General features: G+C 42.9%; 1 protein-coding gene across 1 annotated transcript in view; it reads left to right on the forward strand.

Moving 5' to 3' along the window:
- The window catches only part of LOC128703820 (uncharacterized), a 125,413-nt gene that overhangs the window by 47,614 nt on the left and 62,304 nt on the right, over positions 1-15,495 (forward strand). The window contains exon 2 of the mRNA XM_053798662.2: positions 6,100-6,275. Within this exon, the coding sequence (XP_053654637.2) occupies positions 6,100-6,275 (176 nt within the window). The remainder of the gene's footprint in view (positions 1-6,099; positions 6,276-15,495) is intronic.

Consider the following 15,495-nt stretch of genomic DNA (forward strand, 5'->3'; position numbering starts at 1 on the left):
CCTTCTCCCGAGCTCTGCTCACAGCAGCAGCTCTGCTCGAAGTCTCTCTGCTTAGAGCTCTGCACCCAGGCCAGAGCTCCGCACAAATCCCTGCTCTACCTTGGGCTTACATGGTGGTCCAAGCACCCTGCACAATGAGGTGTGCACCACGTGTACGACCTGACGCCGAGATCTGACGCCAGTGACGAACAAAGGAGCTGAGACTTAAGCCGAAAAGGCGTGGCTGCTTAACCACTTCCCAAGGCAAGGTGACCATATAATTAGATCTCTCTAGAGACCTCACAAGCCCAGCTGAACTACATGATATGTTGCACCACTTGCACGGTCTTGTGTTGACCATTGTGGGGATGTTGCACCACCTGCACAGTATTGTGCTGATCATTGTGAAAATGTTGCCCCATCTGCAGTCTTGTGCTCTTCATTGTTGGAATGTTGCACCACCTGCACAGTCTTGCGCTGATCATTGTGGGAATGTTGCACCACCTGCACAGTCTTGTGCTGTTTATTGTGGGAATGTTGCACCACCTGCACAGTCTTGTGCTGTTTATTGTGGGAATGTTGCACCACCTGCACAGTCTTGTGCTGTTTATTGTGGGAATGTTGCACCACCTGCACAGTCTTGTGCTGTTTATTGTGGGAATGTTGCACCACCTGCACAGTCTTGTGATGTTTATTGGGGGAATGTTGCACCACCTGCACAGTCTTGTGATGTTTATTGTGGGAATGTTGCACCACCTGCACAGTCTTGCGCTGATCATTGTGGGAATGTTGCACCACCTGCACAGTCTTGTGATGTTTATTGTGGGAATGTTGCACCACCTGCACAGTCTTGCGCTGATCATTGTGGGAATGTTGCACCACCTGCACAGTCTTGTGATGTTTATTGGGGGAATGTTGCACCACCTGCACAGTCTTGTGATGATTATTGGGGGAATGTTGCACCACCTGCACAGTCTTGTGATGTTTATTGTGGGAATGTTGCACCACCTGCACAGTCTTGTGATGTTTATTGTGGGAATGTTGCACCACCTGCACAGTCTTGTGATGTTTATTGGGGGAATGTTGCACCACCTGCACAGTCTTGCGCTGATCATTGTGGGAATGTTGCACCACCTGCACAGTCTTGTGATATTTATTGTGGGAATGTTGCACCACCTGCACAGTGGTGAAGCTGAGTCATCCATGTTATACCCATGTAAGATCACTTATATTATACCCATGTAAGATCACTTATATTATACCCATGTAAGATCACTTATATTATACCCATGTAAGATCGCTTATATTATTCCCATGTAAGATCACTTATATTATACCCATGTAAGATCACTTATAATATACCCATGTAAGATCACTTATATTATGCCCATGTAAGATCACTTACATTATTCCCATATAAGATCACTTATATTATTCCCATGTAAGATTACTTATATTATACCCATGTAAGATCACTTATATTATACCCATGTAAGATCACTTATATTATACCCATGTAAGATCACTTATATTATACCCATATAAGATCACTTATATTATACCCATGTAAGATCACTTATATTATACCCATGTAAGATCACTTATATTATACCCATGTAAGATCACTTATATTATACCCATGTAAGATCACTTATATTATACCCATGTAAGATCACTTATATTATACCCATATAAGATCACTTATATTATACCCATGTAAGATCACTTACATTATACCCATATAAGATCACTTATATTATACCAATATAAGATCACTTATATTATACCCATGTAAATCACTTATATTATACCCATGTAAATCACTTAAATTTAAGTAAACAATTATTGCATTGTATATACATTGTATATACATTGTAATTACCCCTTTGTGTAACATACATTATAACATTGTTCTCTAACACTTGTTAGGTAAGACACATATGCAACAGTTAGGTATCTTTATTATGAAACGTTTCGCCTACACAGTAGGCTTCTTCAGTCAAGTACAGAAAAGTTGATAGAAGCAGAAGATACTTGAAGACGATGTAATCAGTCCATCACCCTTAAAGTTTTGAGGTGGTCAGTCCCTCAGTCTGGAGAAGAGCATTGTTCCATAGTATGAAACAATATGGAGAAGAAGTGACAGGATGGATCTTTTTATAGCGCCAAGAGGTGAGACGTAGGCCACTAGGAGAGGTAGGAACTCAGATGTTGAGAGGTCAGGTCCCTCTCAAATCCAGCCCCTCTCACTAGTGGAAGTTGTCGAAGTTGATTGCAGGTCTGTACCAAGATACCCTTGTGTTGCAGTGTCTGACAGATTGAACATTAAAATGGTTTAAAATACCGACAGGTTGTTATGTAAGACACATATGCAACAGTTAGGTATCTTTATTATTAAACGTTTCGCCTTCACAGTAGGCTTCTTCAGTCAAGTACAGAAAAGTTGATAGAAGCAGAAGATACTTGAAGACGATGTAATCAGTCCATCGCCCTTAAAGTTTTGAGGTGGTCAGTCCCTCAGTCTGGAGAAGAGCATTGTTCCATAGTATGAAACAATATGGAGAAGAAGTGACAGGATGGAGCTTTTTATAGCGCCAAGAGGTGAGACGTAGGCCACTAGGAGAGGTAAGAACTCAGATGTTGAGAGGTCAGGTCCCTCTCAAATCCAGCCCCTCTCACTAGTGGAAGTTGTCGAAGTTGATTGCAGGTCTGTACCAAGATACCCTTGTGTTGCAGTGTCTGACAGATTGAACATTAAAATGGTATAAAATACCGACAGGTTGTTAGGTAAGACACATATGCAACAGTTAGGTATCTTTATTATGAAACGTTTCGCCTACACAGTAGGCTTCTTCAGTCAAGTACAGAAAAGTTGATAGAAGCAGAAGATACTTGAAGACGATGTAATCAGTCCATCACCCTTAAAGTTTTGAGGTGGTCAGTCCCAGAAGAAGCCTACTGTGTAGGCGAAACGTTTCATAATAAAGATACCTAACTGTTGCATATGTGTCTTACCTAACAACCTGTCGGTATTTTATACCATTTTAATGTTCAATCTGTCAGACACTGCAACACAAGGGTATCTTGGTACAGACCTGCAATCAACTTCGACAACTTCCACTAATGAGAGGGGCTGGATTTGAGAGGGACCTGACCTCTCAACATCTGAGTTCTTACCTCTCCTAGTGGCCTACGTCTCACCTCTTGGCGCTATAAAAAGCTCCATCCTGTCACTTCTTCTCCATATTGTTTCATACTATGGAACAATGCTCTTCTCCAGACTGAGGGACTGACCACCTCAAAACTTTAAGGGTGATGGACTGATTACATCGTCTTCAAGTATCTTCTGCTTCTATCAACTTTTCTGTACTTGACTGAAGAAGCCTACTGTGTAGGCGAAACGTTTAATAATAAAGATACCTAACTGTTGCATATGTGTCTTACCTAACAATCTGTCGGTATTTTATACCATTTTAATGTTCAATCTGTCAGACACTGCAACACAAGGGTATCTTGGTACAGACCTGCAATCAACTTCGACAACTTCCACTAATGAGAGGGGCTGGATTTGAGAGGGACCTGACCTCTCAACATCTGAGTTCTTACCTCTCCTAGTGGCCTACGTCTCACCTCTTGGCGCTATAAAAAGCTCCATCCTGTCACTTCTTCTCCATATTGTTTCATACTATGGAACAATGCTCTTCTCCAGACTGAGGGACTGACCACCTCAAAACTTTAAGGGTGATGGACTGATTACATCGTCTTCAAGTATCTTCTGCTTCTATCAACTTTTCTGTACTTGACTGAAGAAGCCTACTGTGTAGGCGAAACGTTTCATAATAAAGATACCTAACTGTTGCATATGTGTCTTACCTAACAACCTGTCGGTATTTTATACCATTTTAATGTTCAATCTCTAACACTTGGTGTAATATACAGTGTAACGTTGTTCACTGCAACTTGGTGTAATATACAGTGTAACATTGTTCACTACCACTTGGTGTAATATACACTGTTCACTACCACTTGGTGTAATATACAGTGTAACATTGTTCACTACCACTTGGTGTAATATACAGTGTAACATTGTTCATTACCACTTTGTGTAATATACAGGGTAACATTGTTCACTACCACTTTGTGTAATATACAGTGTAACATTGTTCATTACCACTTTGTGTAATATACAGGGTAACATTGTTCACTACCACTTGGTGTAATATACATTGTAACATTGTTCACTACCACTTGGTGTAATATTCAGTGTAACAATGTTCACTACCACTTGGTGTAATACACAGTGTAACATTGTTCACTACCACTTGGTGTAATATACACTGCTCACTACCACCTTGTGTAATATACAGGGTAACATTGTTCACTACCACTTGGTGTAATACACAGTGTAACATTGTTCACTACCACTTGGTGCAATATACAGTGTAACATTGTTCACTACCACTTGGTGTAATACACAGTGTAACATTGTTCACTACCACTTGGTGTAATACACAGTGTAACATTGTTCACTGCCACTTGGTGTAATACACAGTGTAACATTGTTCACTACCACATGGTGTAATATACAGTGTAACATTGTTCACTACCACTTGGTGTAATATACACTGTTCACTACCACTGTGTGTAATATACAGGGTAACATTGTTCACTACCACTTGGTGTAATGCACAGTGTAACATTGTTCACTACCACTTGGTGTAATATACAGTGTAACATTGTTCACTACCACTTGGTGTAATACACAGTGTAACATTGTTCACTATCACTTGGTGTAATATACAGTGTAACATTGTTCACTATCACTTGGTGTAATATACAGTGTAACATTGTTCACTATCACTTGGTGTAATATACACTGTTCACTACCACTGTGTAATATACAAAGTAACATTGTTCACTACCACTTGGTGTAATACACAGTGTAACATTGTTCACTACCACTTGGTGTAATATACAGTGTAACATTGTTCACTACCACTTGGTGTAATACACAATGTAACATTGTTCATTACCACTTGGTGTAATATACAGTGTAACATTGTTCACTACCACTTGGTATAATATACAGTGTAACATTGTTCACTACCACTTGGTATAATATACAGTGTAACATTGTTCACTACCACTTGGTGTAATATACAGTGTAACATTGTTCACTACCACTTGGTGTAATACACAATGTAACATTGTTCATTACCACTTGGTGTAATATACAGTGTAACATTGTTCACTACCACTTGGTATAATATACAGTGTAACATTGTTCACTACCACTTGGTATAATATACAGTGTAACATTGTTCACTACCACTTGGTGTAATGTACAGTGTAACATTGTTCACTACCACTTAGTATAATATACAGTGTAACATTGTTCACTACCACTTGGTATAATATACAGTGTAACATTGTTCACTACCACTTGGTGTAATATACATTGTTCACTACCACTTTGTGTAATATACAGTGTAACATTGTTCACTACCACTTGGTGTAATACACAGTGTAACATTGTTCACTACCACTTGGTGTAATACACAGTGTAACATTGTTCACTACCACTTTGTGTTATATACAGGGTAACATTGTTCACTACCATTTGGTGTAATACACAGTGTAACATTGTTCATTACCACTTGGTGTAATATACAGTGTAACATTGTTCACTACCACTTGGTGTAATACACAGTGTAACATTGTTCACTACCACTTGGTGTAATATACATTGTTCACTACCACTTTGTGTTATATACAGGGTAACATTGTTCTCTACCATTTGGTGTAATACACAGTGTAACATTGTTCACTACCACTTGGTGTAATACACAGTGTAACATTGTTCACTACCACTTGGTGTAATATACATTGTTCACTACCACTTTGTGTTATATACAGGGTAACATTGTTCACTACCATTTTGTGTAATACACAGTGTAACATTGTTCACTAGCACTTGGTGTAATATACAGTGCAACATTCTTCACTACCACTTGGTGTACTATACAGTGTAACATTGTTCACTACCACTTGGTGTACTATACAGTGTAGATGGTGAGTCGGTAAAAGTGAAGTGTTTATCAGTGTTTTATCATGGTACAGGAGTCGCCTGGAGGTGTTCACTGGTGGTCTTACTGGTAGAGGAATCAGACTACTGAGGGAGTGTCACAACCTGAGGTACCTCCGCCTGGCTGTGGTGAGTGACCACCATGCTGGTTGTCTCCTGCCACAACTACACCACATTGTCACCTCCACACTACATCAACTTGAGTGGCTCAGTAAGTGTTACTCTCTGTACTGTGTCTTACTGTGGGTGATGAAGCTAGTTGTGTACTGTGTTTTACTGTGTGTCATGATGCTAGTTGCGTACTGTGTCTTACTGGATGTGATGATGCTAGATGTGCACTGCGTCTTACTGTGTGTGATGGTGCTAGTTGTGTATTTTGCCTTACTGTGTGATGGTGCTAGTTGTGCACTGCGTCTTACTGTGTGTGATGATGTTAATAATTATGTACTGCGTCTTGCTGTGTGTGATGATGCTAGTTGTGTACTGTCTTACTTTTCGTGATGGTGCTAGTTGTGTACTGTGTCTTAATGTGTGTGATGGTGCTAGCTGTGTACTGTATCTTACTGTGTGTGATGATGCTAGTTGTGTACTGTGTCTTACTGTGTGTGATGATGCTAATTGTGTACTGTGTCTTGCTGTGTGTGATGATACTAGTTGTGAACTGTGTCTTACTGTGTGTGATGATGCTAGTTGTGTACTGTGTCTTACTGTGTGTCATGGTGATAGTTATGTACTGTGTCTTAATGTGTGTGATTGTGCTACCTGTATACTGTATCTTACTGTGTGCGATGATGCTAGTTGTGTACTGTGTCTTACTGTGTGATGATGCTAGTTGTGTACTGTGTCTTACTGTGTGTGATGGTGCTAGTTATGTACTGTACTCACCTATTTGTGGTTGCAGGGGTCGAGTCATAGCTCCTGGCCCCGCCTCTTCGCTGATTACTACTAGGTCTTCTCTCTCCCTGCCCCATGAGCTCCATCATACCTCGCCTTAAAACTATGTATGGTTCCCGCCTCCACTACGTCACTTTCTAGGCTATTCCACGGCCTGACTAATAGAATATTCAAGAGGTTGCTAGTAGAATTGCAGTAAATCAACCATTCAAATCATTATGAAGCTGTGTGTAGTCTGTGGTCAGTCAAACAAACGGGCTTCCACATGGATAAATTGTCATTTTTGTGGAAATTGGTGTCACGCCCCTTGTGCAGATATCCCAGAACTAGCTACAAGCAGTATTAAAACAGAGAAGTGTTTTTGGGTATGCCCAAATGAGGAAAATCTTGTGGACTAAAATCACAAGGGTATTAAAAGAGGACAACATCAAAGCTGCTTTCATAGAAAACCTGGAAGCTTTCTACAACAGATGGGAACATAAAAAGTCTGGGCTGAATGGTACTGCCCTTGATACTGGCCATGTAGTCACAAACTGTAAGGCTGGAGGTGATGTCCTGGTAGTCAGTAAATGTGGGGCTGATAGTGCTGTCCTGGGAGATAGTAATGGTGAAGCGGGAGGTGCTGTCCTGGGAGACAGAAATGGTGAAGCTGGAGATACTGTCCTGGGAGACAGTAATGGTGAAGCTGGAGATACTGTCCTGGGAGACAGTAATGGTGAAGCTGGAGGTGCTGTCCTGGGAGACAGTAATGGTGAAGCTGGAGAATTTGTCCAGGTAGTCGGGAATTATACGCAGGAAGGAATACATATAAATGACCTCATAGGGGACAGGAGCCATAGTAGGGAAACAAGTGTAGTCAAAGATAAGATAAAACCAATATTGCAAACTAGAAATACCGCAGGAAATAGCAAACAAGAGGACTCCAATAGCAATACTGAGGATAAATTACCAAAAACAACTGGTGGGAGCTCCATTGTTGGTGCTAGGGATGATAGAAGTAAGACAGGGAAACATGCACCAACAGGGAATACAGTCACAGAAACCCAAGGCAAGCGGAAACCAAGCCTGTGCACATACTATGCACTCGGTATCTGCTGGCATGGGAAATCTGGAAAAACAGATGGGACATGCAACTATGACCACCCTAGAAAATGCCATGCCCATATGACAACAGGAAAATGCAAACTCCCTTCCTGTAAGCTTTTTCACCCTGAAATGTGTACCTCTTCAGTACAGGAAAGACTGTGCTATAACTTAAATTGCCAGGCATACCATCTAAACGGGACAAAAAGATACAAAACATCCAGGCCATGGGAAAACCTGGGTAGCCACAGCCACTCAAGAGGGAGAGGTTTTTTAGTGCCAGGAAGGAAAAAAAAAACTGGCAGGAAATGGCAGAAATCGTACACCAAATCCAGTCATTCCTGGAGTGGAACCACAGTCGATGGCCTCCACTCCAAACCAACAGATACAGATACTAATGCCGGAAAATAAATCCCCCCCCAGTACCAACAATACCACCAGTCCGATAACATTCTTCTTTGCAAATATACAGGGTCTAAAGCCAGCAACAAACAACAAAATACCTTTCATCCGTGGACTGCTTGCAGAGGCAAAGGCAATGTTCGCGGCTTTCACTGAGACCCACATAAAGGATCACTTGGACAACGAAATATGGATCCCAGGTTACAACCTATACAGATGTGACAGAGTGAACAGGCAAAAGGGGGGGTTGGCCTGTACATTGCAGAGTCACTTGTTTGCACAGAACTGCTTAATGCCTCAAATGATGTAGTGGAAGTTTTAGCAGTAAAGGTCGAGAACCAAAACCTAGTCATTGTGGTAGCCTACAAGCCTCCGGATGCAACATCCCAGCAATTCCAGGAACAGCTGTTAAAAATTGACCACTGTCAGGAAAATCTTCCAGCTCCTGCACCCAACATCTTGCTCCTGGGGGATTTCAACTTAAGGCACCTAAAATGGAGGAATATAGCAAATAATATTGTTGCAGTAATAACACCAGGAGGCAGCTCTGATGAAAACTCACACTCACACGAGCTTTTAAATCTCTGCACAAAATTCAATTTAAACCAGCAAATAATAGAGCCTATTAGACTGGAGAATACACTAGACCTCATCTTCACTAACAATGATGATCTGATAAGAAATGTCACCATATCAAAAACAATATACTCAGATCACAACATAATTGAGGTTCAGACATGTATGCGTGGAGCCCCAGACCGACAAAATGAGACTAGTCACGAGGGAACATTCACCAAATTCAACTTCAATAACAAAAACATAAAGTGGGACCAAGTAAACCAAGTCCTAACCGATATAAGCTGGGAAGATACACTAAGCAACACAGACCCCAACTTATGCCTAGAACAGATTAACTCGGTGGCACTCGATGTATGCACAAGGCTTATTCCTCTAAGAAAAAGGAGGAGTAGATGTAAAATAGAAAGAGACAGGCGCTCCCTTTACAGGCGACGGAAAAGAATAACAGAGCGGCTAAAAGAGGTCAATATATCTGAAATGCGTAGGGAGACACTGGTCAGAGAAATAGCAAGCATCGAACTTAAGCTAAAAGAATCCTTTAGGAGTCAGGAATCGCGGGAAGAACTAAAAGCCATAAATGAAATCGAAAGAAACCCAAAGTATTTCTTCTATGCCAAATCAAAATCGAGAACAACGTCCAGTATTGGGCCCCTACTTAAACAAGATAGGTCCTACACAGATGACAGCAAGGAAATGAGTGAGCTACTCAAGTCCCAATATGACTCAGTTTTTAGCAAGCCGCTAACCAGACTGAGAGTCGAAGATCAAAATGAATTTTTTATGAGAGCCACAAAATTTGATTAACACAAGCCTATCCGATGTTATCCTGACGCCAAATGACTTCGAACAGGCGATAAATGACATGCCTATGCACTCTGCCCCAGGGTCAGACTCATGAAACTCTGTGTTCATCAAGAACTGCAAGAAGCCCCTATCACGAGCCTTTTCCATCCTATGGAGAGGGAGCATGGACACGGGGGTCGTCCCTCAGTTACTAAAAACAACAGACATAGCCCCACTCCACAAAGGCGGCAGTAAAGCAATAGCAAAGAACTACAGACCAATAGCACTAACATCCCATATCATAAAAATCTTTGAAAGGGTCCTAAGAAGCAAGATCACCACCCATCTAGAAACCCATCAGTTACACAACCCAGGGCAACATGGGTTTAGAACAGGTCGCTCCTGTCTGTCTCAACTATTGGATCACTACGACAAGGTCCTAAATGCACTAGAAGACAAAAAGAATGCAGATGTAATATATACAGACTTTGCAAAAGCCTTCGACAAGTGTGACCATGGCGTAATAGCGCACAAAATGCGTGCTAAAGGAATAACAGGAAAAGTCGGTCGATGGATCTATAATTTCCTTACTAACAGAACACAGAGAGTAGTCGTCAACAGAGTAAAGTCCGAGGCAGCTACGGTGAAAAGCTCTGTTCCACAAGGCACAGTACTAGCTCCCATCTTGTTCCTCATCCTCATATCCGACATAGACAAGGATGTCAGCCACAGCACCGTGTCTTCCTTTGCAGATGACACCCGAATCTGCATGACAGTGTCTTCCATTGCAGACACTGCAAGGCTCCAGGCGGACATCAACCAAATCTTTCAGTGGGCTGCGGAAAACAATATGAAGTTCAACGATGAGAAATTTCAATTACTTAGATATGGTAAACATGAGGAAGTTAAATCTTCATCAGAGTACAAAACAAATTCTGGCCACAAAATAGAGCGAAACACCAACGTCAAAGACCTGGGAGTGATTATGTCGGAGGATCTCACCTTCAAGGACCATAACATTGTATCAATCGCATCTGCTAGAAAAATGACAGGATGGATAATGAGAACCTTCAAAACTAGGGAGGCCAAGCCCATGATGACACTCTTCAGGTCACTTGTTCTATCTAGGCTGGAATATTGCTGCACTCTAACAGCACCTTTCAAGGCAGGTGAAATTGCCGACCTAGAAAATGTACAGAGAACTTTCACGGCACGCATAACGGAGATAAGAACATAAGAACATAAGAACGAAGGAACACTGCAGAAGGCCTACTGGCCCATGCGAGGCAGGTCCAAGTCTCCTACCGGCTTAAGCCAATGCACCCAACCTAGTCAGGTCAGGTCACATTGACTTAAGGGAGGAACACGGCAACCGACCTGTTAGCACAAGCTATCAGGTCTAACTCACACCCACCCACATCTACTCATGTATTTATCCAACCTATTTTTAAAGCTACACAACGTTCTGGCCTCTATAACGGTACTTGGGAGTTTGTTCCACTCATCCACAACTCTATTACCAAACCAGTACTTTCCTATATCCTTCCTGAATCTGAATTTTTCCAACTTAAAACCATTGCTGCGAGTCCTGTCTAGGCTAGATATTTTCAGCACACTATTTACATCCCCTTTATTTATTCCTGTCTTCCACTTATACACCTCAATCATATCCCCCCTAATTCTACGTCTTTCTAGAGAGTGCAGTTTCAGGGCCCTTAGTCTATCCTCATAGGGAAGGTTTCTGATACATGGGATCATCTTTGTCATCCTCCTTTGTACATTTTCCAGAGAATTTATATCCATTCTGTAATACGGTGACCAAAACTGTGCAGCATAATCTAAATGAGGCCTAACCAAGGATGTATAGAGTTGAAGAACAACCTGAGGACTCCTATTATTTATGCTTCTTGATATGAAGCCAAGGATTCTATTAGCTTTATTGCGAACACTTATGCACTGTTGTCTTGGTTTCAGATTACTGCTAACCAGAACTCCTAAATCTTTTTCGCAATCCGTAATATTAAGATCTACATAAAACACCTCAATTACTGGGAGCGCTTGAGGTTTCTAAACCTGTATTCCCTGGAACGCAGGAGGGAGAGATACATGATTATATACACCTGGAAAATCCTAGAGGGACTAGTACCGAACTTGCACACGAAAATCACTCACTACGAAAGCAAAAGACTTGGCAGACGATGCACCATCCCTCCAATGAAAAGCAGGGGTGTCACTAGCACGTTAAGAGACCATACAATAAGTGTCAGGGGCCCGAGACTGTTCAACTGCCTCCCAGCACACATAAGGGGGATTACCAACAGACCCCTGGCAGTCTTCAAGCTGGCGCTGGACAAGCACCTAAAGTCAGTTCCTGATCAGCCGGGCTGTGGCTCGTACGTTGGTTTGCGTGCAGCCAGCAGCAACAGCCTGGTTGATCAGGGGCTGATCCACCAGGAGGCCTGGTCACAGACCGGGCCGCGGGGGCGTTGACCCCCGAAACTCTCTCCAGGTAAACTCCAGGTATGACTGAAGAAATACTTCCTAACATCCCTTTGATTCATCTGAGTCTTCAACTTCCAATTGTGACCTCTTGTGTCTGTGTCCCTTCTCTGTAACATCCTGTCTTTGTCCACCTTGTCTATTCTGCGCAGTATTTTATATGTCGTTATCATGTCTCCCCTGACCCTCCTGTCTTCCCGTGTCGTCACGCCGATTTCTCTCAACATTTCTTCGTAGGACAATCCCCGTAGCTCTGGGACTAGTCTTGTTGCAAACCTTTGCACTTTCTCTAATTTCTTGACGTGCTTGACTAGGTGTGGATTCCAAACTGGTGCTGCATACTCCAGTATGGGCCTGACGTAAATGGTATACAGAGTCTTGAGCGAATCCTTACTGAGGTATCGGAACGCTATCCGTAGGTTTGCCAGGCGCGCGTATGCTGCAGCAGTTATCTGATTGATGTGCGCCTCAGGAGATGCGCTCGGTGTTATTCTCACCCCCAGGTCTTTTTCCTTGAGTGAGGTTTACAGTCTTTGGCCATCTAAACTATATTGTGTCTGCGGTCTTCTTTGCCCTTCCCCAATCTTCATGACTTTGCATTTGGCAGGGTTAAACTCAAGGAGCCAGTTGCTGGACCAGGCTTGTAGCCTGTCCAGGTCTCTTTGTAATTCTGCCTGATCCTCATCCGATTTGATTCTTCTCATTAACTTCACATCATCTGCAAACAAGGACACTTCTGAGTCTATCCCTTCCGTTATGTCGTTCACATGTACCAAGAACAGCACAGGTCCTAGGACCGACCCCTGTGGAACCCCGCTTGTCACAGGCGCCCACTCTGACACCTCGTCACGTACCAAGACTCGTTGTTGCCTCCCTGTCAGGTATTCTCTGATCCATTGCAGTGCCTTTCCTGTTATGTGTGCCTGATCCTCTAGCTTTTGCAGTAACCGCTTGTGAGGAACTGTGTCGAAGGCCTTCTTGCAGTCCAAAAAAATGCAGTCAATCCACCCCTCTCTCTCTTGTCTTACTTCTGTCACCTTGTCATAAAACTCTAGTAGGTTTGTGACACAGGATTTTCCTTCCCTGAAACCGTGCTGGTTGTCAATTATACACTTGTTTCTTTCCAGGTGCTCCACCACTCTCCTCCTGATGACCTTGCATACTATACACATTAGTGATACAGGTCTGTAGTTTAGTGCCTCATGTCTGTCTCCCTTTTTAAAAATTGGGACTACATTTGCCATCTTCCATACCTCAGGGAGTTGCCCAGTTTCAAATGATGTGTTGAAGATCTTTGTTAATGGTTCACACAATATCTCTGCTCCCTCTTTAAGGACCCACGGAGAGATGTTGTCTGGTCCCACCGCCTTTGAGGTGTCTAGTTCACATAGCAGCTTCTTCACCTCCTCCTTGGTTATATGTACCTCATCCAGCACTTGCTGGTGTACCCCCCTGTTCTGATTTCCTGGAGTCCTACTGGTTTCCACTGTAAATACTTCTTTAAATCTCGTGTTGAGCTCCTGACATACCTCTCAGTCGTTGCTTGTGAATTCCCCATCACCCTTCCTCAGTCTGATTACCTGGTCCTTGACTGTTGTTTTCCTCCTGATGTGGCTGTACAACAGCTTCAGGTCAGTCTTGACTTTCGATGCTATGTCATTTTCATATTGTCGCTGAGCCTCCCTTCTTATCTGTGCATATTCGTTTCTGGCTCTTCGGCTAATCTCTTTATTTTCCTGAGTTCTCTGTCTTCTGTACCTTTTCCATTCTCTAGTACACCTAGTTTTTGCCTCCCTACACCTTTGGGTGAACCAAGGACTCGTTCTGTTCTTCCCATTATTTCTGTTTCCCTTGGGAACAAACCTCTCCTCTGCCTCCTTGCATTTTGTTGCCACATAGTCCATCATTTCTTGTACTGGTTTTCCTGTCAGTTCCCTCTCCCACTGAATGTCTTGAAGGAAGTTCCTCATGCCTGAGTAGTTCCCCCTTTTGTAGTTTGGTTTTTCTCACCCTATTCCTGCTACTCTCTCCACTTGGAGCTCAACTATGTAGTCGAAGCAGAGAACTACATGATCACTAGCTCCCAGGGGCCTTTCATACATGATGTCCTCGATGTCCGAACTACTCAAGGTGAATACAAGGTCCAGACTTTCTGGTTCATCCTCTCCTCTCTCTCTGGTAGTGTCTCTAACATGCTGATGCATGAGGTTTTCCAATACCACATCCATCATCTTGGCTCTCCATGTTTCTGGACCCCATGGGGCTCCAGGTTTTCCCAGTCAATCTCCTTGTGATTGAAATCACCCATAACTAGTAACTTTGCTCCCCCCATGTGTGCTCTCCTGGCCACCTCGGCTAGTGTGTCGACCATTGCTCTGTTGCTCTCATCGTATTCTTCTCTTGGCCTCCTGCAGTTCTGTGGTGGGTTGTACATTACTGCAATTATCATCTTATGTCCCTCAGACTGGATTGTTCCTACTAAGTTGTCCCTTTCGCCCGTGCCATCCATTCCTTCCATTTTCTCAAAACCCCACTGGTTTTTAATGAGCAGTGCAACTGCTCCTCCCCCTCTCCTCGCTCTGTCTTTCCTGAGGATTTGATATCCGGATGGAAAGATTGAATCTGCTATTATTCTGGTGAGTTTTGTTTCTGTGAGTGCTATTATGTCTGTGGATATCTCTTTGATTCTTTTGTGCCACTCCTCATACTTATTTGTTATTCCGCCTGCATTTGTATACCACACCTTCATCTTCTTCTCTAAGACTGGTCTGGGAGGTGTATTGGGGTTGGGGAAATGGGAGACCTGATAAGGAACTATGGGTGGTTGCTGTGGGGGTGGAGTTTGTAATGCAGTGGGCAGCATGGGTGTTTTGGTTTAGAGTGCTTGGCTGCACTGGGGTTGACCTGGTTGGGAGGCTTCTATAGGAAGTTGTGAGGGAGGCTGTATTTGATCTTCTTCCTGTGTCTGGGATCTCCTGTCTGTTTTCTCCATCCCCTCTCTTTCCTCCTTTCGCCTTTGTACCATCTCTCTCAGTTTCTGCCTTTCTTCTTGTGTTCTGTCGCGGTCGAGATACACCTTCCTGTATGCCGGCATGTCCCTTAATCATGCTTTCTCCTGCAGGATCCTGTTCCGAGACGATTCTGCCTTGAAGGTCACTTTCACTGGCCGGGTTCTTTTTTTTACAAACCCC

Source organism: Cherax quadricarinatus, chromosome 79, assembly GCF_038502225.1.
Source record: "Cherax quadricarinatus isolate ZL_2023a chromosome 79, ASM3850222v1, whole genome shotgun sequence".
NCBI classification, from domain to species: Eukaryota; Metazoa; Arthropoda; class Malacostraca; order Decapoda; family Parastacidae; genus Cherax; species Cherax quadricarinatus.